Here is a 23,810-nt window from a genome sequence, read left to right as displayed (position 1 = left end):
ATCTTTAAAGATATACCTATTAAGTTATTGCGATTCTTGGCGTTTTCTAACTTCAAGTTTTAGCATCAAAAACTTGGAAAGAAAGCACTTTTACTCTCATTTTTTCGCTACGAAATATTCCATCCATATAAAATTATTTGTCACAAAATCAATACAATCCATAGAATGGATTAAATAGTGATTTTTAATAACAAACATTCACTTTGCTGACTTTTTAAAAGTCCAAAAATCGAAAAGGAAAATTCTGGAAATTTTGGCATGACGGCATTTCGTTTTGGAAAATGACAGATATTTCAAACTTTGGAAATGAAAAGAGAATTTTACTACCTTCTAAATGAGGTGCCACTCGGCCCCTATTCCCATTTAAGATAATGGGGTTGGAGCACACCCCCGCGAGGGGATGAAAGTGGTAATGTTCATTATATGAGAAAAATCTTTCCCCCGGGAAATAAAAATCGACGAGTCCGAGGATTTATTACAAAAAAACATCTAAGGCTAGAAAATCGAGGTGTAAACTTTTCGTTGACCCACCCTGTATTCGACAGATGCTGTTTTTTGACAACATAATCTTTTAATTAGATGAATATTCTTTCGATTTAAAAACATTTTTAAATTCAAAAATATGCAAAATAGATGACACCCATGGAGTTCGTTTAACGGTTTTACATATATGTGTGGGTATATTTACTTACAGAGTTCACAAAAATCCATGAAAACACCCTTTATCGCAAAAAATCGCAACAAAGCAGGCTCAGATTTATAATCAGAAGGAAATAATACATTTAAAAATGCTGCTTTTATTATGGTACTTTGGGGTACTCTGTAAGTTTTTTTCTCCTAAACAAAATAAAATAAATTTTTGCCACTTACCTTAGCAGCTAAGAATATAATCACTAACACTTGCTAATACAAATATAAAATATAAAACAGCAAATTAAACTGCAATGCTATGAAATGTCAATACTATAGCTTAATTCGGGTTTCTCTTATTACCGATTCTGAACCGTCCTAGAACTGTGATGCGTATGCGCAGAAGGAAATATGAAGATATTATTTCATTTGCGCATGCGCTGCAGAGTTCTAGGACGGTTCAGAATCGGTAATAACAAGAACCCGAACAAATCTTTTGTTTGACAGCGCTCGAAAAATTGTTTTCCAAAGCCTACTATGAAAATTTATTTACTTTGTTTGATGCGTGTATTTAGCGCGATATCAAGTGATGAATGTGATTTTCAGATAGGATGAAATATTTAATTTTCTACATACATTGGGTTCTAATTTTTATCTTTAAATTAGATATATTTTATGTATATAGGGTGTGATATATAGGGCTCTATAATATTTTGATATCAAACCTTATCTTTTAAAAAGTTGCCTGTGTCAACCTAGTTTGGTTTAATTGCCCTCTGTGCGTCGGTTACCTCTCGCATGTACTTGGAACGTGTGTCATCAGTGTTTCACAAGTACACGGGACCTACAGTTTATCGCCGAATCCGAACGGCACTATTTGAAAGGCTGTACAAAGCAAATATACTCAAGGTGGTTTGCCATTGCCTTCCTTGAGGTGGCGGCTCGCTGGTCGCTCTATTTAGATAAATCAATATTTTTATTTAAATAAATTAAGCAACCATACTAGCTGGGGATCGAACTCAGTACCATCCCATCTCTCGCACCGCAGATCGACACACTACTGTTTGCGCTACGGCCGGCCACACTTAAGTCATTAAAATTATTTATATAAAAAAAGACTAAACAGACTATAAAAAAAACTAAACAGACTATATTAAAAACCAATATTCTACCTAGGAAAAGGAGATCTCATATGTCTTCTTATACAAGGAGATGGTGTATGCTGTAATAAAGTACCGCCAATATGCAATTTTCCAACAACGGTTAGACCCGAGTATAATGTTACATTTCCAGTATGTTCCAAGATGGCTAACATATCCAGATGCTAAAAAATATAACAAGCGTATTATACATAACTGAAAGCAATATTTTATTACACAAAACAACGAAGAGTCATTCTTTATATTCCAAAACCATACCCAAGATAATTATTTTTAAATAACAAATTTCTTTATGGTAGATAAATAAAAATGTAATGCATTGAAGCAAACAAAAAATATCTGGACAGTGGATACAAAAATATGATCTGTGTAGATGTAGTCAGATATATCTGAAAAACGGATCTGAAACATATTGATGACAATCGAGGACATTTCCCATATAATTTGACATATAAAATGACAGCGATCTTCATTTCATAGCCATCGCTGACGCCGTTTTTATTCGATCATACGGTAGTTCATATCAAATAAACTTTTAGTCATGTGATTAGGCTTGATCGGCAGAGAGTTGCCCACCTTTACATATTTTCTTTTAATCAAAATATTTTAGGAAACAAAAATAAATTAATTATAAATATATATATAAACAGTTGTTATTTACATCAACAAAACTCACCTTCTTAACACCACTTAAGTGACATAAAGGGCCATTACTACCGCTTTCCCGTTTAAAATATTCTAATAAAGTTGCGATTAGTTTTTTACGGCTATTAAGCTATCTTCCTATTAAGTTACCCTTCGCACTAAAAAAGGTTCTAAAAAGAACAATGTTCAACTGCCAGGTCTGCTGGTAAACATTTTTAAGCTTAAAGTATCACAACACTATTTATTTAAACCAAGAACTCGTAATACAAAACTAAACTGTCAAAACAAATGACAATGTCAGGAAATAAATAAATAAAAGTGACAACTTGACATTTTTTAAAGCAGAGCTACCACCTGAATACCCAGCGCGAAATTTAAATTCCAGTTAGTCAGCCCAGCGCCGAATATGTCCATGGTTGGCAACAATAAATTTAAAAATCGCGCCCTCGTTTACGTAACTAAAAGTTTAATTGATATCAAATATACGTTAATAAAATACCTAGCATAAATATAATAATTATGTATGTTGGAATAAAAAAAAATATTAAATCTATAGGCAACATCGAGGAATTTTGCTTTTGTATTATTAAACTTGACAACATTGCTTTTTTTGCTTGCATCCTTTTCGCTGCTTCAGACCCGTTTGTCAGATAATCTACTCCTCTACCCTAAAACTACCAACATAATAAAAATCAAACAACTCTTACTGGAATATTAATCGCATCTTTGGCGCTGATACTTGTCACCAATCCAAAACTAATATTTGTGTCTGTAAAGTCAACTTTAACAACTGACAGTTGAAATCTTGATGGCAATATATAACACAAATACCACTGGCCTATAAAATCCTTCGATAGGAAGACAGATGTAGCGGGTCCGGCGGTAAAATTGTCTTTAAAAGAATAAGCGTCGCTCCAAATATATTCGAAACATATATTCGGGGTCGATTTTAGATGAGACATGTATTTGGAACAGTTAAAAAAAGATTTTGGGTGCGAATAATCTTTTTCCAGATAAGCTTTGTTTGATGCGGGTCCCAGCCATGGACTCTCTACAACAGCTGGAGATTGGCAACGACTGAAACAAAGTATACTCAGATATACCGGGTGCGTCTCAAAAGCGGCTCACCCCCATAACTTTTTTTTTATTTTTTCACATAAAAAAACGAGATTTAGTATGTTACTATATGACATAAATTAGGATCGATTAGCGTACTCAATTGTTTTCGATTACTTCCTGTTTCACCGGAAGTGACTAAAACTTTTTATTTTTAAATGGCACCATCAGTATCTTTTTACTTTATTCGACAGAAGATGACATGACCCTGAATAAAATGACGTATCACACGTCAACTTTTGACATTTTCGCATATGGTTGATTTGAAATTGTAACATGCGGTTCATAACGACATTTTGACTCGAAATACCAAGTGTGTGGTACCAAATCATTCGTAAAAATATGTATTTTCCAAATATGCTAATGAGCTACCCCTGTTCTATTTAAAAAAAATGAGATATGATTGAAAATACGATGTGGGCATCTTTTAACTGGACAGGACAAGACACGAAAAATATTAGACAATCAAATCTATTTTTCCAAGGCTCCTTTATTAAAAATTAGTGTTTTTTAATAGCGATGGGAACTATCGAATGAATTAGACTATCGAATGGTTACTGAATGTATGATTTCAACTATCGAAGGGTTTTATTCGAATAAAATCATTCATTCATTTGTATACTAAAGCATATATGACAGCCTCGCCGTGCGACTAAATGGTTATCGTTGAGCCACTACTATCGAATGCTTTTGATAAATGAAATTTAGTATTCGTTTGATGTACGTCAGTGCATTATTAGTTCTTCCAAATTTTTATAACTTTGCCTTATAAATACTGTGCTATTTTTGCGTTTATTAAAATATTTAAAATACTAAAATAGTAGTTTTTTTAACTGACGATTGTGTGCGTGTGCAGGTGGTCAAAATTTTTCCGAAAATTTGTGTGACTTTCCGTAGCCCGATCTTTCAATTATTTAATTTTATATGGTATATGGTCTATTTTTTAATGGGAAATTTTGAGAAGTAGCAATTTTTAAGAGAGATAAAATAAACTTACCTTACAATTAATTTTAAAAATATATATTTGTATTTTAATAATATGAATTAGTTGAACTTAATAATCATTTTTAAGTAATGTGGTTAAGTAAATGGTTATCGAACTCAAACTATGGGGTCAGAAAATTAAATTGAAAGTTTTACACGTGCCAATTTAAAAAAAAAGTTAACGATGTTTGTATTTTGTTTATGCTAATTCTCTTACATGTAGTTTTTTACGAAGAAATATTTCATTTATTTTTTAAAGTAAATGCCAGTAAAAGGAAATATTATTTTTAAATAGTAATATAAAGTACCTAATAATATAAATAATTTTGACATCTAACTTGTTGTTTATATTTTGCTACTACTTAAAAAAATGTTTATATTAAATGATTTTAAATTTTGTTGTTAATACAACAAATCATTTTCCTACATCGAAAATAACAAGTATTATTGCAGTGTAACAACAGAATATTAATAAAAAAATGCAAAATATAAACACTAAAGACATACTATCCCTAACTAACTAAAGCCAAACAATAATATTCTTTGCTAATATCAACTAATACCAACATATGGCAACAGCGCTCTTGTATTTTCTGTATAAATACTAGCACCCCAATAAAAAAAATAATGTGTCCTTATATTTATCTGACTCTGCAAAAAATCAAAGATGCCGGCTTCTTTCATAGCATTGCCACCGACCGCTCGCTGTCGGGTTTCTCGGAAAGAAACCTACGTCGCCGGGCGACAACTAGAATCCAGTTAATATTTTATTATAGTCAATCCTGACGAATAAATGAATTTTATAAATGAATGGTTTTTGCTGCTAAATTACTAGAATACAATATTTCAAGGCAGATGACGCATCTGTTCGATAATTTTTATTCGAATAGTTTTCAACGAATGTTTTCTTACTAGCTATCGAATTATTCAAATGAATTGCAACTATCGAATGTTTCGATAGTATTCATTCGATAGTTCCCACTATAGTCTGTCGAACGACAAAATCCTTGACTGTGATTGATGTGTCTGTCATTTTAATTTCAAAGTAGTTTATTTTATTTTACAAAGAAATAAGTTGGTACAATTGGAATGCATAATTAATATATTTAAATTTTGAGTGACAAATGATTACTTCAAAATATTGTAAAAAAAAATTGTATAAAACTGAAAAAATCTAATCTTGGTTAATTAACTTTATTCTTTTTTTTTCTGCAGTACTAAAATGTATTATTTAACTAACGTGTAATGTTATTTTACAGATACTCCAGTTTTTTGGTACCATATACGAGATGGTATCTTTGTTTGTGGCTAATACAACTTTCTGGCGATAGTCTCTGGCAAATTGTGTCTCTAGAGGTGTGCTCTCTGTGCACCGAATATTAACTGTAAACTATGGTCTGGGTCAACACTTAATTTTCCCTCGAGTTTTCCTCCACTTAATTTTTAAAAACACGAAACACAAGCAACGACACAGTCCAAAATGCAAAACGCAACATATTTATCATTTCTATTTGACATAATTTGACACAAAATTATAACCTATAATTTGGCAAGAGTTTGACACAAAGACTAAAGAATATAAGGACATGTAACGCCCCTATACGGGCTGCAGCAGAATTTGTGACCTTAGACGCCTTTTCTTTTGGTGGCAAACAATGAGTCATCAGTTGGTCACCAGCGACAATTTTAGCAATTTTTAATAGTTCGTGGGTAGTGAACTTTGTATAAACTTTATTACAATGCTGATTAGTTGTTGAGCTTTCAAATGTAAAAGCAGCAGTGACGAGAAAGAGCCAGGAGTTATGTTTCATAGGTAAATAAACAGTCCGCTCCACCTTTTTAGCGTTTTCTTAAGTTTTCTTATTGAATTCGATAATTATTTTTCTGATATTATATGTACTTGATGTGTGCTATACGTCGATACTAGTTTTGTACCTTTTGTTAACATTTTAATACGTTTTTTTCGTAATTAATTAGTATGATGCCACCGCCTACATCATAGGCGTAGTCAAAACATTTATCAAAAATATAAATATCCCTTCAACTAGCTAAGTTAGGAAAAAAATATGGCCACGGCACTGTTTGGTGCCATGGTAACAATTTGCTCTCGGGTGTTATTTGTCGAGTTCATACGCATAGGCGTCCGTTTGTCGTTCATCGTTGCGTCAAACCAATAATATTTAAATATGATCTGTCATTTTTGAAATAAACCAATAAAACTGGTTAAAAACAACAAGAGACGACGCATGACGTATTTATTTATAAACCCATCCATAGTTAACTTAAAAAATATTAGAAATTTTTTTTGGTGAAATAAATGGATTGGTATGGAAGTCATCTGCTTTTTTTCTGTCATCGTCTGTCGAAATCTTACCTGAGAAAAAAACAGAGTATACTGAATTTGCATAGCCTAACTTTTTTATCAATAAACTTCAGATTATTTAATTCCTTTTGTTTCCGTTTGTAATTTTATTTTTAAGACATATTATGTGATTGTTTCACATAATATGTTTTAAAAATAAAATTGCAAATAGCGAATAAAAATAATTAAAATAAAAAAGTGCATTTTACAATTCCCCCCGGCCCCGCACCCCTTTGGCTAACCTATAATGTCAGCTATGTCGAGAGATGGCGTTACAAAAATGGAACCGATTTATTACAAGGGACTTGGGCTTCTTTTTCGTTAGTATATTCTGTGTATCTATTTTTATTCTTAATCTAAGATTGTGCAGTTTATTATATGAAATTAATGTACAGGACAATATTTAACTGTTCCCAAGATTGCAATTTAAGCAAAAAGATATATTTTTTAATTCAAAATTATAAAAACAATACATTCAATTAAATTTAACCAATTATGTAAGTTAATAACATTTTTGTGCCTCCTCGAAAATTGTTTTTCTGGAGATAAGAGGTATTGTTTAAGAAGCATCGATATGTCTCAGAGAAATAAGTAAATATAGAAAGGCCTTAACAAGTGAGTAAGTTTGCAGTTAATTACAATACCCATATATTAAAAAATAAAAAAATATATTAAAATAGATTTTCAGTAACTGACGTCTAGAGATTGACCTCGCTAAAATCATTATCGATTGTCATTCCCCAGCCGTCTTTGACGCCTTTTATCATAGGATATATCTACACATTAGATTTTCTCATTAATTTTTATGTATAAACAAAGTTTCGACATTCCTGTAAAATATAGCAACATTACAAGATATAAACAGAAACGTGAAGACTATATCAACAATAATTTTAAATCCTTTCTAAGTTTACTTATCTCTGAGGTAAATTTTTACCTCATAGTTGCCATAGAACAGAATGACTTGGTTTTTTGGTGAGCAACAGGATGCTTCTCGTGCGGTGTCGGTTTCTTGTTAATGGGACTGGGAGTGACCAAACTGCCACTCGTCATCAGATTGTCCCACATTGACAGACGACTTTTTAACTTAAAATAGGAGAAAAAATACATCTAGTTTTGATTCACCTCATACAAACAACCTATGGTGCCTCTTATACTAAGCAGAGGCTCCAAGGAGTATGACAGTTTGTATTGAAAAGAAATTTTAGCAGTATAAGTAGATTCATTTAGAACCTTTTTTTAATATACAGGGTATTTAAAAAAAACACGTGCCGTGGAGATATTCCTCTCATAAAGAAAATATTTAATTTTTATATCTCACAATATAAAACCTGATACGGAGTTTTTTATGCAATACTGAGTCACCCTGTATATCACAATTAAAATATGTTTAATTTTAAAGCTTACCTTTTGAGAATTATAAACAGCAGAATGAGAACCAGTAACATTCTCTCCATAGTCTTTTTCATCTTGTCTTACTTTTCTTATTTTATAAACAACGTGTTCCTTTGTAACAGTGTCAAATATCATACAAATACTTGGATTATTACTCGTAAAAACAATCTTACAATTAGAGTTCATAAACCTTGTTATAGTGTTATTACGATTTGTCACTACTTGGCATACATCATCTAATGGATAAGCCAGTGAAAATATTGGGGCTGTATAGTCTTGTCCATATTTCTCTTCATTTTGACCTAAGTACAAAAATTTATAAGTTTTTATATAATATTTATTTATGCATAATTATAACTACCATCCAGACTTTTTTCTATAATAATACCATATTTTGTATTCCATATTTTTTCAATACGAAATGGCATTGGTATAACAAACTGTTCTCCCTTAACAACAAATACTCTGATATTATTTTTATCTACTAAGCATATAGCAGGTGTAGGTGTCCCTAAATAAACAAGTTGTTATACAGTTACAATACATATTTTACAATAAGATCTTTTGTTGCTACCTGCATATTCTTTATTCTCTTGAATATCAATGTTGTTAGACTCAAAAATGGGACGTTCGCAATAAAAAACTACCCATAAAGCTTGTTTGATTGGCAATGGAACAGTATAAGAAGAAATAATCTGAAACTATATATTAATTTCTTCCTCTAAAATATTTCAATATATTTACAGTTCTTCCATTATCTTCCCGATTATCACTGTTAAGCAGGCCTCTGGACCAAACTGCTGTGTGGCCTTTGACATACAATTCATCTTCCATAAATCCAGGGCTTATTTTTGATTTCAAACTATTGTCTGTTATATTTGTGGCATGCTGTTTTTCACCAGATTGAAATCTTTTGTTTGAAGTTCGAGTACTGGTATCTGATACTCTTTTATTGATAACTTTTTGATGAAAACTAGTATCTGATGTTTTAAAACTATTGCTATCATCCACCAAATCAGTATAATCCATGACATAAGATACACTTGCCAACGAAGTGTAACTTTTATGTTCTGATTTTGATTCTGTTTTATTAATACTACAAATAAAATTACTGATAACTATTCAGACCAAGTATTACTACAAAATACCATTTATTAATTTCATTGTCAGGCGCTCTTCGCAAAATCCAGAATTCGCTTAATTTATTTTCTGACAAGGATACTTTCTCTAATCCATTTTGAATGAATTCATCAAAATTTTTATCCTTTCTGAGAGGTGGTTCTAATGGACCCGGGTGGCGAGCTATTTGCTGCCGACCACGAGGTACAAATTCCTAAAAATAAGAATCATTACTGCAAATCTATAATCTATTACTGAAAATTTCACGTTCAAAATATACCTGTGGATCAGAGGCAGCAATCATGATATCCAATTTATCATCCAGATTTGCAAAATAAATTGCAGTTTGGTAATATGGAAGTGAACAAAAGTGAAATAAAGCTATATTGAAAAAAATATGGACTACTATTTAACTCAAAAAATAGAATATTTTCTTTTAAATATAACGACAATTTCTTTCAAAGTATTTGGAGGTTAGTAGCTTTGGTTTTGTAATGGCTTTGGTTAGTAGTTAGTAGTAAAAAGTAAAAAGGTGGTAATAGGGTGTAAAGAAATATCGAACTTTTAATCATATCGATATATTTGAACTGATGTATCCTTGTTGTATCCAAATATTTTCTTTATTAAATTAAGGGGTAATGAGGTGTGTGTATAAATAATTTAGGAATACAATTATTTTTGTATTTATGTAATTCGAAAACAACATTTTTAAAGAAATTGACAGACCTTTCTCATTTTAAGATGAGTGTAATAAAAACTAATATGAATATGTCTTTTCTGAAAATTAACCATCTCTATTAAATAATGTCAAAAAGTCGTTCAAATGGGTCAATCATATTCTTTGGAGTCTTTTATATGATGTCAATCAACTCGCTATATATCCTTGATAGGTAGCAAGAAGTAAAAATCTATGTCAAATCTGTGGTTGTCCATATTTTAAACCGTAAATATATAAATGAAGAAGAACAACACTTTTGCTCTGTGGTTACGGTTCTTTTAAGACCTGAAATATGTAAAAGAAGAAGACTGCAAGTGGCTCCATTGTGGAAAGTGAGAAAAATTTGAACTAAAGTATTTACATGGTTGCCAACAGTTGCCAAGATACCAACGAAATCCTAAAATTAATCTAAATTCTTAAATCTTTATTTTTGTAAATCTAAAATGAATTAAACCGTTACACAATCATGATAAATCTAATAAACATATAATCTAATATTAATAACTTTGGTAACTAATAGATAACAGAGATAGATAACCAAAATTTATTGAAACATGGAGAAATAAGAGTCTCTCCTATTAGATTAGGTCTTTGAATAGATATATCCAAATATCATAAACTTAAAATAATACAGCATAATAGTAAAAATTAACTTATTTCAACACCACTTGATGCTATACAAAGTCTAGATAAGAGACCGGACATTTGAACCAGCGTAGTTAAACCCTCTACTATACGTTTATGAGTAATACCTATTTCCTAAAAACAGATTATCAGTTTTAAAACATTTAGAATTTTTTAGGATATATGTTTTTACCTTGATAAAAGCTAATTTTAATGGCTCCTCAATGTCCAAATTTTTACACACTTTAAATATATTTTTGATAATATCCTCTGCAGCATATCCGAGATTCCAAAAATGTTCCATTACCTATAATTAAAACAAGAAGTAATATACACTCTAATATATGAATTTCAGTTTTACATACTTTATAAGCCTTCCGAATATCACCCACTGAACAAGATTTTAACATTTCTTTAATTAACATTGGATGAGGCTCATCACAAACTTTAAAAACATTTTCAGACTTAACTATATCAAAACCATTATGGGTTGACTGGAGATTGTTTAAAGCTTGTCTCATATCACCTTGGGCAGTAAAAACAATAGCTTCCAGACCATCTTCAGTATAATTTACCTTTAAAATAAAACATATATTGCATAAAAAAATAATTGATTTTTTAAAATTACATTTTCTTTCTGGCAAATTTGAATTACTCTTGCCAATACTTGTGCGTCAGAGAGTTTTGTATATCGTAAGATAGCACACCGGGATTGAATTGGCTCAATAATCTTTTCACTATAGTTACAAGCTAAAGCAAATCTTGTGGTGTTGCTGTAAATCTCCATAGTACGTCTGAGAGCTTGTTGTGCACCTTCAGTCATACTAAAAACTAAACATGTAGACTGTTTTAATACCTAATATATATTATATTCCTTACCTATCTACTTCATCTAATATAATGATTTTATGCCTGCCAGGGGGTAAAGTGACTTTTTGTTGAGCAAACATTTTTATTTTGTTTCTAACTACATCAATGCCTCTATCGTTCGAAGCGTTTAATTCAAGTACTGCCTCTTTAAATGCAGAGCCCAACAATATCTTCGCTAAACATAGAATGGTAGTAGTCTTTCCTACACCTGGTGGACCCTAAAAAATAAACAAACTTAATGCAATATTCCCAAAAATATAAATAACATTACCGCAATGATAATATTAGGCACATTGCCCTTTTTAGCGAATATTGAGAGGCGTGTTGTAGTTTCTTCATTACCCATGATCTCTTCGAAGGTTTGAGGTCTATACTTTTCTATCCTAAGAATATTTTAAATATAGTATTATAAGATTTTATTTAAAACATCCCTACCAAGGAAGGTTAGAAGTCTTTTTTGATACTTCAGTGGATTTCGATGTTCCTGGTTGTGGCGAGTCCGTTTCCATCATTTCACAAGTGTCTGCCATTTTTGAAAACCTATTTATTGAAATTATAAACCTTAAAACAATTAACTCTTTTTATATTTTTTATTTTCTTATTTAAAATTATTTCCCTCCAAAAATGGTCACTTGTCACTTTGACAATTTTGACAGTACCAACGTTCAACCAATCAGAATGTTTTGTATAAAACATTTGAACTATTCCAGATTCCAGTCGGACAAATATCATACAAATATTTCTCTGAAATGTCAAATAGTTTCGTAATCTTCGTTTCTGTGGGAGTCCGTCTTTAAAATTTTAAATGGCATTTTTAATACGTCAAAATAAGAAATGTTTACAACATTTTCAGGTCGCTTTAAAAGTGTGTCGGTATTATAACGGTAAAGCTATGCCCATTACTGAAGAACACATTAGGAGTAAGTTACAAAAGGAACTCGAAGCAGCATATGTGGTAAGTCTGATAAATTTCTTATTTTATCATTTCTATCTGTCAAAAAACTAACCCTTTTCATCGATCTCGTTTTCCGCCAAGCTATTCCTAGTTATCCGTCCCTTTTGCCACATCAGTACGAAGAAAATAAGTTATTTTTATAAGTAGACGTATCAGTCAATAGGAATTACAAAGTTTTTTCCGCAAAAAGAACATGCATAATGCTTCTGTATTGCAAAATTAGTAGTGAGATTTGGTTGGTAATATTCAGTACCATTGTCGCTATTTTATTGAGATGTTGCACCAGTCTTCATTCATACTCAGGAGAAGGAACACCTCCAATGTATGGAGATTATGAAGCACAAAGACATTGGATGGAAATAACAACAAATTTGCATGTAACAGATTGGTATCAAAACACTACAGATAACCACCTCAACTACTGGGGATTGGACTACCCCCCCTTAACGGCCTATCATATGTTTTTATGTGGAAAAGTTGCAAATTTTATCAACGAGAATTTCACCAAGTTGCACGACTCTCGTGGTCATGAAAGCGAGACACATAAGTTGTTCATGAGATATACTGTGTTATTAAGTGATGTAGCTTTATTTATACCAAGTATAATTATTTATTATTACACCTGTATAATACCAGAGAATAAGCAAGATAATGTTAAAGTTAAAAATCATCAAAAACCTAAAAGCAATATAAAACTGACGATAATAGACTCTTCACTTTCAGTGATTTTAGCTTTGCTTTACCCAGGAATAATTTTAATTGATCATGGCCATTTTCAGTATAATTCTATATCTTTAGGACTGTTTATATTTGCTACTATATTTATTTTACACAGAAAAAATATCCTTGCTTCTGTATTTTTTAGTTTAGCACTAAATTACAAGCAAATGGAGCTGTACCATTCCATACCCTTCTTTCTTTATCTCTTAAGTATTTGTGTTCCAAAGCCTGGTCAAGGTACTATTTCTGGATTGTTTAGACTTATAAAGATAGGCTTAACTGTAATAATTACTTTCACCATAATTTGGTTACCGTTTATTTTTGATTTGGGCGTGTTCTTACAAGTTTTGCATCGTCAATTTCCCATTGCTCGAGGAGTGTTTGAAGATAAAGTATCGAATGTTTGGTGTGCTTTAAATATATTTTATAAATTTAAAAATCACTTTGATAACCATCAAATGATGCGTTTGTGTTTGTTTACCACGTTGTCAGCGATCCTTCCATCAAGTGCAGACTTATTTCTTCGGCCAAATATTAAGAAATTTGTATTGTCTTTGATCAACTCGTCCTTAGCTTTTTTCTTGTTTAGTTTTCAAGTACACGAAAAAACAATACTTTTAGTTGCAATTCCGGTACTTCTTTATTTTCCGTATTCACCCTTTGTTTGTTTGTGGTTTTTATATATTTCAATTTTTAGTATGGTACCTTTAATAATTAAAGATAAGCTACTTATAGCACTTATAGGTTTAACTGTATTTTATATGATATCGTCACGAATTTGTCTGGAACATGCTGTGAAAAACTCTTTTAAAACAAACACTGGCTTGTCAGAGTATTATAAAAGACTAATTAATGCCTTATTTCGTAATGACCCTAAAAATAACGCTAAAATAGAAGCAATTGCAATGTTTACATGTCAACGAGTATTAAAAAATAAAAATAACGCCAAAATAGAAACAATTGCAATGACATATCAACGAGTGTTAAAAAATAAAGAAGCCTTATTTGCTTTAATTCTTCACTTGAGTTTGTTGTTTTCTGTTGTAGGGTCGATAACGTTGTTTTTATTTAGTGTAATTTGGGAACCGCCCATAAAATACCCAGATTTATATCCTTTGTTAATTTCTCTTTATTCTTGTGTACACTTTTTGGGATTCTTTGTATATTTTAATGTAAAGCAATTTAGTATACCTCAAGAATTTGATGATATTAAATATGTTAAAGTTAAAGCTTCATGAAAGTATTGGTAAATAAATATGTTAAGTAGTGAATTATAAAATTTGAGAATAAATTTTTTAATGTTAATAGTGTTTATTTTTTATTTAAAGTCCTATTTATTAAATGTTTGGGGGTACGACAGTAATATTAGTACTGTATAAAATTTATTAATCTGTAAATATACTGTGCAAAATGTGATTTTTTTTTTATAAAACTCAAAACCTTTAAACTCCTATAATAATTCATTGGTTGTCTTAATTAATTATTATACAGAGTAGCTACACTAAAAAAAATACATGCAAACCTAAATATTAATATTAGCTGAAATTCGAGAATAAAATGCTGTTGTTTGAAAGATATCTAAAATCTTGTGGGAAACAAAGATGTAATGCCATTAAAAGCTCCGATTAAAATGAAAATATGGATATATAAAATTATTATTTTGTGCCACCTTGCAATGAAAAAGAGAAAAGTTAATGATTATTACGTAAAGATATCGCATTTATTTGAAATATTTATTTTAGTAAAAGATTTTGTAATGTTAAATCACTGCTTACAGCTAGGAGTAACATTAGCATTCATTTAGGTAAATCGTAACGACCGACGTATTGACGCATTTTGTATGGTTTGCTTTTTTTAGGAGGTCATAGATCATTCGGATGGTTGTGGAGAGAAATTTTCGTGCCTAGTTGTATCTGATAAGTTCAAAGGGAAGCCTCTGCTACAGAGACATAGGTAAATATAATTATAAAGTGTTGATATCTCCAAAAAAATCCTTTATGGGTATTTCGCCACTGCACTGCAAGAAAAATCTACAAAATAAAATAGTTATTTTTTGTAAACACTTCTGCGTTAAACCTAAACGGACACTGCTTGTCAGAAGTTATGTTTACAGTAATAAAAATTTGCCTAACAAAGCAAAAAAAGCTTAACGTTTCGGAAAGTTTATCTCTTTTCGTCGTCGGAAGCAAAAAATACAAAGAATAAAAAAAAACTATTTAAAATATTTAAATTCAACTATTCGAGAACACTTTACTTTTTTCAAAACAGATACGTCTACAAGAAACCGTTGACGTTCTGTTAAAATTCACCGGAAATAACTACAACTTTTGATTTTTAAAAACATTAGTGTTTACAAAAAATAACTATTTTATTTTGTAGATTTTTCTTGCAGTGCAGTGGCGAAATACCCATAAAGGATTTTTTTGGAGAGATTAATCCGCCACATAGGTATAGACCAGGTATAGACATTTTTTAAAGTGTTGATAGTTACAAAGGAAAAAATCAAAAATTAATTAAGGTATGAGACACACTAAATATACAGCAATATACTTTACGTGGGTTTAAGTTTTATGAAATTATTGTATGGATAATAGTATGAATAATTTAATATTTTAACTTATATCCTCTTATATTAACCACCATAAAGTATACAGGGTGGCGCACCTTATTCGCCTCGGTTGATTATACGAAAACGGAAAGATGTAGAAACATAATTTTTTATGGGTATATGTAGACAGGCAATGTGCATAATTTAAAATCATTTTCAAATGTACAGAGTGTGTCACTAAGATTTATACCAAAGGTATATTTTTTCTTATGGAACATCCGGTATTTTATTTCATTTTTGGATTCTTGGGCATAAAATAAGGCATTTATTATAAGGGTTTAACATGCTTTGGTTTTCGAGATATTTAAAGATATTTAAATATGCATGCTATAATAAAAAAAATTGTCAACACCCTGTACATTACTTTTCAGAGTTAATTCTAGTGCTGACTCTGAAGCCAGGGAAATAAACTTTACTAACAAAATGTATTGCTTCCATAAATGTATACAGGGGTATCAAAAATCGCTGGTCTATTTTAAATATTTATTTTACATAAAAACCTCGTTATTTCAAATACAACACCCTGTATTTTTTAAAATAAATCCAAGCAGATTTAAATGCTCTTTCAAACTGTATTAGGGTTTCCTATACCTACTTGGCTCTGATTTTGAATAATAAGCGATTTTTCAATAAAATTGTAATCAAGATGGCTGGTGTCGCCATGGCAATTTTCTAGTGACACTTACTAACTATTTTCAAAATCGACATTAGTTTATGGACTTCATTTAAATTTATAACAGTTTACTTTTATTTAATTTTTCTACAATAGTCTAAAAAGTAAGTATTCATTATTTTATTGAGAAAAATAAAGAAGTAGTTCTTTTTGATTTATATTACGATGACTAGTAGAAATTGGATTTTCAATAAAAGAACCAATTAAGGTAAATTAATTTCCTTCACTTCCAACGACAGGTTTCTGCCTAATAGGTCTTTCATATACCACAGTATCAGCTCTGCGAAATAGGAAAAGTTGTTTTTCAAAGATACACTTGTCAAGAAAATTTCTATTTGGATATTTTTAAGCATAAACCCTTCAGGCTAGCCTCCCCCCCCAAGCAATTGTCTTCAAAAATCCTGCATAAACTTAAGAAAGCAATAACACTTTTCTGTAAAGTTTGTCTCTACCTTTAAATCAACAGAAGAATTAATTCTGAAAAGTAATGTACAGGGTGTTAATAATCCATTCTATTGTAGCATGCAAATTTAAATATCTTTAAATATCAAAATAACAAAAACCAAAGATTTTAAACATATTTAACCCTTATAATAAATGCCTTTTTTTGGGCCCAAGAATCCAAAATTTAAATAAAATACCGGGTGTTCCATAAGAAAAAATATAACTTTGGTATGGATCTTAGTTCTGCCACACCCTGTACATTTCAAAATAATTTTAAATTATGCACATTGCCTTCCCACATGTACCCATAAAATATTTTGTTTCTACATCTTTCCGTTTTTTGTATAATCAACCGAGGCGAATGAGGTGCGCCACCCTGTATAAATATATAATAAAGAACCAGTTTGTGTTACGTCAAATCGCGGTAAAATACATTTGTGTGCAAATGTATATGGTGTGTTCAGCGAAAAAATTTATGACAGTGACAGTTGTCCTTGACAGATGATGCACTAGTGGAGAGTTTTTCACTAAAAATAAACATATATACTTTACGAAGGAAGGCATCTATTCATGCATTGTAAATGGTACATTTTTGTTTTAGATTAGTTAATAATATTCTACAAGAAGAATTGAAAAATATACACGCCTTCTCGCAACAGACGTTGACGCCCGAACAGTGGGCCGAACGGCAGTAAGACATGTCAAGTTTGGGTAGTAAATCTTTTAGCTATAATAAAATTCGAAACGGTAAGTTTTTCTAAATTTTTCCTGTTTAGCCTCTACGGGTGCGTCTCAAAAATGGCTCACCCCTATAACTTTTTTATTTATCAGATAAAAAAACGAGATTTGGTATGTTAGTATATGACATAAATTAGGATTGGTTGAAGTATTCAATTATTTTTGGTCACTTCCAGTTTCACCGGAAATAACTACAACTTTTTATTTTTAAATAACACCCTCGGTATTTTTTTACTTTATTCGATAGAAAAAGACACTCTGAATAGAATGACATATCATATGTCAACTTTTGACATTTTCCATATGGTTTATTTGAAATTATAACATGCGGTTCATACCAAGTGTGGGGTATCAAATTATTCACCAAAAAAATATTTTTCCAAATATGCTAATGAGCAACCTTTGTTCCATTTGAAAAAATTGAGATATGATTAGAAATACGATTTGGGCATCTTTTAACCGGTCAGGACAAGACACAAAAAACAGTAGACGATCAAATGTATTTTTCCAAGACTCCGTGACTAAAAATTAATGTTTTTAACACAGCCACGGCACTCTAAAATGAAATTTAAAATACGATTTTTTAAGCGAAAATGTCAAAAGTTGACATATAATATATCGTTCTATTGAGAGTGTAATTTTCTATTGAATAATTTGGTACTACACAGTAACAAAATACCGAGAGTGCTATTTAAAAATCAAAAGTTGTAGTCATTTCCGGTGAAACAGGCAGTGACCAAAACCAATTGAATACATCAATCAATCCTAATTTATGCCATATACTAACATACCAAATCTTTTTTTATCTGAAAAAAAAGTTATAGGCGTGAGTCACTTTTGAGATGCACCAGGTATAGTTTATATCATAGGATCGAAAAAAACGCGAGATTATTATGTCAATGATTATAATTTCCCAGCCAACGCCGTTTTTTGGATCCTTTGGTATTATTTGTTAATAAAATACAATTAAAATTTGTCAGTTAGGAGAATCATGTAATATCTATTATGGATATTAATAAATAATTATTAATACATATAATTAAAAAAAACATTTCTTTGAGATTTATAAAGAACTTTGCTTGTGCAACTATGCAATAAATATACCTGTATGATCTAATGAAAAAAGCGTGTCACAGTACAGACGTAGACATAAGTAATATGTTCTGTTAATGTGTCATAATGACATATATATTATCAGTATCAATAAGTTTGCGACTCTTTGTTGTAAAGAATAAGAAATCAATCAGTAAATAATAGTAATTTACACTAAATACATTTTAAGGTACTGAATTTAATGTTTCTGCTCCTGGCAAAGTAATTCTCCATGGCGAACACTCAGTAGTTTATGGGAAGCTAGCCATAGCTGCTAGCTTAGGACTCAGAACTAGGATAAATCTAGTTGAGATCGACAGTCCCGATAGTCTTGTTTTTAAAATTGTACCTATGGATTTTGAGCATATTTTTAGTCTAAAGGTAAATAAAAAAGTTCTTTTTTTCTTTTAAGAAACGTCAGCTTGACTACACAGTTAATTGTATGAACAAATGAAAGACCACGACTCCCTTGGTTTTCATATTTTTATGTTAGAGCACTTCTAGGTTTGCCTATTTCTCTGAGTTGGAAACTTTTTTAGCAGTTACTATTTCGTTATTTCAGGATATAGAAAAATTACTCTTAACGGAATCCCCTGCAATCAGTTCCGACGATTCAAAGTTCAACTGGGAAAATCCTAAAATGATAGAACACCAATCACAGTTGAGGATAGTGGAGACTGCCTTGGACGCCACTTTACAGTCTCATCGTAGCGGACGCTACGAAACAGCATTGAAATCTATAAAATGCTTGTTTTATTTCATTTCTGGTATTCTGTCGTCGACCGTTGTCAAATTGAAGCCGTTGCTGATTTGTGTCGATTCTGATCTGAAAATGGGAGCTGGAACGGGCAGTTCGGCAAGTTTCTCTGTTGCCTGTAAGTTTGTTTTGTTCAGATTTGTTTAGCTGTAAAACGTAAGCATATCGATAACTTGAGTCTTAAAACGTAGGTAATAAAATAGATTCATACTCGTAGTTGATAAATATCTCTATTCACGTTATTAGATATTTCATTGCATATAGACCACATGGATTTGCTTTTATTATCGGAGTTCCTTATTCTACTCTCATATACTTGTGATTTAGCCTTGATTAACAAATTATTATATTCTCTCTTTGTGGAGTTGTATATGTCTCTATATTTAATATCTTTCTTACTAAGAACTAACAATGTGTCCAAACAAAATAAAATCACGATCGCAAACCGCTTATTTTTAAAAGACTTTTTTTTCGAAAAGATAACTAGATAAAATTATTAGATATGTTTCTGAGCATCTGAAATGGAATTATAAGGATATCGAATAATATTAGGGTGTCCATATTTTTTATAACGAGAAAACGTCAGTAATCGCGATAATTTAAAAACTCAAACTTTTTAACACACAACACGCGATAACTCATGAACAACTTTAGATATTGATTTTTTTTTACTTTGAAGTTTGAATCTTTTACAAGATATTTTAAATGAGAAAAAATCAATAGGTTTGTTTTTTTTTCATTCAAAAATTTAAAAAAAGTCGTCCATTTGCTTTTAGTGCAGAGCAATTTTCAGCAATCGTGTAACTTTTTTATTTGTATAGATTTTCATATACTCTTAACAGAAATATTAAGAAAGTTTTTGAAAAAAACTACAATCAATTATTTATAATGGATTTCGAGATATCGATTTTTGAATTGAGAGTTCTAATAGCTCAACCACTGTCGAACAGCAACTCAATTCCACTTATTTTTAAAAAAAGTGCAAGTGCTTCTAACTTGCACTTAAAAATTTTCAAGCTATAGGTAAAATTACAACGATTCGTTAGTAAATAAACAAATAAAGTATCACGAGAAGTAATTAAATCGTAAAGCTGAATACATGATATACACCCTTCTCTAGAATTTTAAAGTACTGATTGGGTCGACCGGTCGACCGCGACGAATCTGCTGTATCCCCTTCCACGTCTCTTAGCAATGTGCATTCTCGGTTTATTTAATACGTTTGGCAACGTTTTTACTATTCTCTCTTTGTTCAGTACATTATAAACGCATTGTACTCTTCTAAAAGACGGTCCACACTTGCTATATAGCAAAGTTATATAACATGTTACATATTTTTTAGTCATATTTATCAAATTTCGCTGCTATATAACTTGCTAGATGTTATCCATTTGTAGTCGGTAAAGATCAAAGGATGTTGTGCAACACTGCTATTAATTGTAACATGAAACAATGCGTCCAGACTTGCTAAATTTCTAGTTTAGCCGCTCATATTTTCAGGGACGTGCGCGACAGAGTCTTAGTGTGGTAAGCTGATATTGGTTTTTTATTTAGTGGTTAATAATATGCCGTATGGTCAATAATAACGTCCGCATGATCGAAAAAAAAAACTGTGTCCAGTCGGCCTCTCGTCCAGTTGGCTCTGACATGACGATCGATGACATTCCCCATATAATTTTCCATATAAAATGACAGCGATCTTCATTTCATAGCCATCGCTGACGCCATTTTTTTTTTCGATCGGATGGTTCTTATATAATTAATGGAATAGAGCCAAGAGCAGACTTGTCAACTAATTAAGTTGTATAGAGATCATACTGTGTTATGGGATATCCGTAGTCCCTCATTTAAAGTGAAATAAAAAAAGCATGATGCATGGTTAAAAATTGCTAAAAGTATGTATTTGGAAAGAGAAAAGTTGAGAAAAAATGCGTTGTCTAATAGGCCAGTTCCAGAGGGAACAAAAGAAATGCAAATCAGGTACTGGTTTAGATAAAGTGGAAAATTCAAAATGGTTTGCTTTTAAGTTATTAATGTGTTTAAAGACAGAAACACACCACCAGAAACAGCCGCGGTAGGTATTGAAAAGGTAAGCTAATTGAATTCAACTATATCTAGATCTTACTTGTACGCTATGGCGGACTCAAAACCGTTTTTTTTTCTCGACTTTCTTTTTCTTTCTTCAAAAAAAATTACGCAATCCGCTGCTGCGAGCTGAACTTCTTTTTTGCCAAAACGATTCATGTTTACGAAAACTATAATGTGGACGGCTCCCGGTATTTTAACATGTGATATGTAACTTGTTAAATAGCAATGTTATATAACATGTTACTAAATGTGGACTCTCCTTAACATACGGAAATCTCAACCCAAAACTAACCTTTGCCAGCCCTTAGTATATCTACAAAAAAATATACAGAACAATCTACTAGCACTGGTCATTTTATTTCCGTGGTCTGTATTTGTGTGCATACGACAGAGATAAATATATACGACCAGTTATAGAGACAAAATAAACAGCGGCCTACAGTGTTGTCGGTGAAATTACATAATAAACAAAGATAATTTATTTATGTAAGCTATTAAATAATAGTGGTAGTAATCGTATTTTGCTAGTATTAATAAACAAAAATGTTTTTAGTGGCAACAACTCTTATTCATTATCTGAAACTGGCTACTCTCGATTTGGACAATGTTTCTAAGAAAAACTTCAAACCATCATCATGGACTCTGGAAGAAATAGAACGGCTGGATGGGCTTAGCGATCGCCAATTAAAAGCAATATGCACGTGGGCTTTTTGTGGAGAAAACCTGTTTCATGGAACACCATCAGGTAATCAAAACATCCAAGCATATTTTAAGTAATTATATTAAATTGGGTAATTATACTGCACAATCATAGGATATATTTTAATCCTATGATTGAGCATTATTTAATAAATATGTGATATTGGAAATATAACTCTTCCTAATATTATTTTCTTCATTTTAAGGATTAGATAATACTATATGTACATACGGCAACATGGTTAAGTTTCGTAGAGGCGAACAACCCACCATCCTCAAACTCTCCAATGCCTCATTCGACGTCCTTCTCATCGATACTCACGTGGCACGCGAGACGTTCAAACTGGTGGCCCGCGTTGCCAAACTTCGCGAAGCTTTTCCCGCTCTCGTCTCGCACATACTGGACGCAATGGAGGATCTGACAACGCGTGCGGCCGATCTTATTGTCGGTATTGACGGCGCCACCGAAACACCTTTGGATGACTTCCACGACTTGGCAACGCTGGTGCAAATGAACCACGGGCTGCTGTGCGCACTGGGCGTGTCGCATCAGAAACTGGAAGAGGTTATCATGATATTAGAAAAGCATGAGTAAGTACCATATAATCGAAAAAAATAGCTTCAGAGTTTGCTTAATTTTTATGAGTTCCTAACATTTTAGACGATAGTAGATATAATTTTAATACATTTTGATTTATTTAGTCTCAAAGGAAAACTGACAGGAGCTGGAGGTGGTGGATTTGCGATTGCGCTGTTGCCGCCTGACTACGATCCAGAAGAAGTGGTGCGTAAATTGAACGAGAGAGACTTTGGAGTGATGTGTACAAAGTTGGGTGGTGAGGGGGTAAAAATTGAGTAATTTTATTGTGTTTGTAGCTTGAACTTTTTTACATGCATAAAATAAATAAATAATTTCATTAATTATTTTTATTGCGTTTTGCTTTCTTTTACACAAATTTTAAATTTATTACATATACCGATTTGGTCATTTTAGAAATGTGGTCTGTATTTTAACGTGTAAGACAGTGATGTAGGCAGCCTAATGGAAAAAGAGATAAAAGTTCGGTTGACACATTTCTTCAATGCGGTATTGCCGCATTTTGCATCAAAAGTTCAAAGGTTCAAACCGCACAAGGGTTGGAACCATATTCTTCACAATTAGTTACTCATTTTACTACAGATGTAATAGATTATATTTAGCTTAGATATATTATCTTCATTTCAGTAGTATACATGACAATTTTTAAATTGGTTTATTTTTTTCCACACCACACTTAAAATCCAGACCACACTTCTAAAATGACCAAATCGGTGGGTACCTATAATTTAAAAGATTTTTAAATACAGTTTATTCGATTTGGCCATTTTTAGGCATAATCCTACTAATAATTTTTTTAAAGCTGAAAAAAGTAT

The 23,810-nt window shown here is 31.4% G+C and overlaps 4 protein-coding genes across 5 annotated transcripts in view; 2 read left to right on the top strand and 2 right to left on the bottom strand.

The window, feature by feature from the left end:
- Positions 1-9,911, bottom strand: part of LOC115881483 (anaphase-promoting complex subunit 1) — a 44,149-nt gene extending 34,238 nt beyond the window's left edge. The window contains exons 1-9 of the mRNA XM_030898975.1: positions 9,692-9,911; positions 9,441-9,625; positions 9,037-9,388; positions 8,867-8,987; positions 8,654-8,803; positions 8,305-8,594; positions 7,835-7,983; positions 3,143-3,512; positions 1,803-1,954 (exon numbers count right to left, since the gene is read on the bottom strand). Coding sequence (XP_030754835.1) covers positions 1,803-1,954; positions 3,143-3,512; positions 7,835-7,983; positions 8,305-8,594; positions 8,654-8,803; positions 8,867-8,987; positions 9,037-9,388; positions 9,441-9,625; positions 9,692-9,715 — 1,793 coding nt within the window. The 5' untranslated portion in view covers positions 9,716-9,911. The remainder of the gene's footprint in view (positions 1-1,802; positions 1,955-3,142; positions 3,513-7,834; positions 7,984-8,304; positions 8,595-8,653; positions 8,804-8,866; positions 8,988-9,036; positions 9,389-9,440; positions 9,626-9,691) is intronic.
- A 745-nt stretch (positions 9,912-10,656) lies between these two features.
- LOC115881473 (replication factor C subunit 2) lies at positions 10,657-12,294 on the bottom strand. The gene is made up of 7 exons (XM_030898954.1): positions 12,059-12,294; positions 11,895-12,006; positions 11,633-11,841; positions 11,382-11,577; positions 11,119-11,328; positions 10,947-11,060; positions 10,657-10,888 (listed from the first exon to the last, which is right to left on the bottom strand). The coding sequence occupies exons 1-7, from the start codon at positions 12,151-12,153 to the stop codon at positions 10,778-10,780; spliced, it is 1,047 nt and encodes a 348-aa protein (XP_030754814.1). The 5' UTR covers positions 12,154-12,294; the 3' UTR covers positions 10,657-10,777.
- An 82-nt stretch (positions 12,295-12,376) lies between these two features.
- LOC115881471 (mevalonate kinase) lies at positions 12,377-23,323 on the top strand. Of its 2 annotated transcripts, XM_030898953.1 has the most exons (9): positions 12,397-12,578; positions 15,076-15,102; positions 15,157-15,251; positions 17,625-17,770; positions 19,044-19,234; positions 19,416-19,728; positions 22,252-22,443; positions 22,604-22,988; positions 23,100-23,323. In XM_030898953.1, exons 4-9 carry the CDS (start codon positions 17,722-17,724, stop codon positions 23,254-23,256), a joined length of 1,287 nt encoding a protein of 428 aa, XP_030754813.1. In that variant the 5' UTR covers positions 12,397-12,578; positions 15,076-15,102; positions 15,157-15,251; positions 17,625-17,721; the 3' UTR covers positions 23,257-23,323. The 2 variants fall into 2 exon arrangements, with proteins under 2 accessions (XP_030754812.1, XP_030754813.1); XM_030898952.1 differs by lacking the exon at positions 15,076-15,102 and having other exon boundaries at positions 12,377-12,578.
- LOC115881470 (probable dolichyl pyrophosphate Man9GlcNAc2 alpha-1,3-glucosyltransferase) lies at positions 12,609-14,603 on the top strand. Its single transcript, XM_030898951.1, has one exon. It carries the CDS (start codon positions 12,779-12,781, stop codon positions 14,534-14,536), a length of 1,758 nt encoding a protein of 585 aa, XP_030754811.1. The 5' UTR covers positions 12,609-12,778; the 3' UTR covers positions 14,537-14,603.
- Positions 23,324-23,810: the final 487 nt, after the last annotated feature.

This window comes from Sitophilus oryzae, unplaced genomic scaffold (assembly GCF_002938485.1).
Source record: "Sitophilus oryzae breed Bouriz unplaced genomic scaffold, Soryzae_2.0 scaffold_172_pilon_pilon, whole genome shotgun sequence".
Lineage (NCBI taxonomy): Eukaryota > Metazoa > Arthropoda > Insecta > Coleoptera > Curculionidae > Sitophilus > Sitophilus oryzae.
This window is presented reverse-complemented; position numbering and strand designations above follow the sequence as displayed.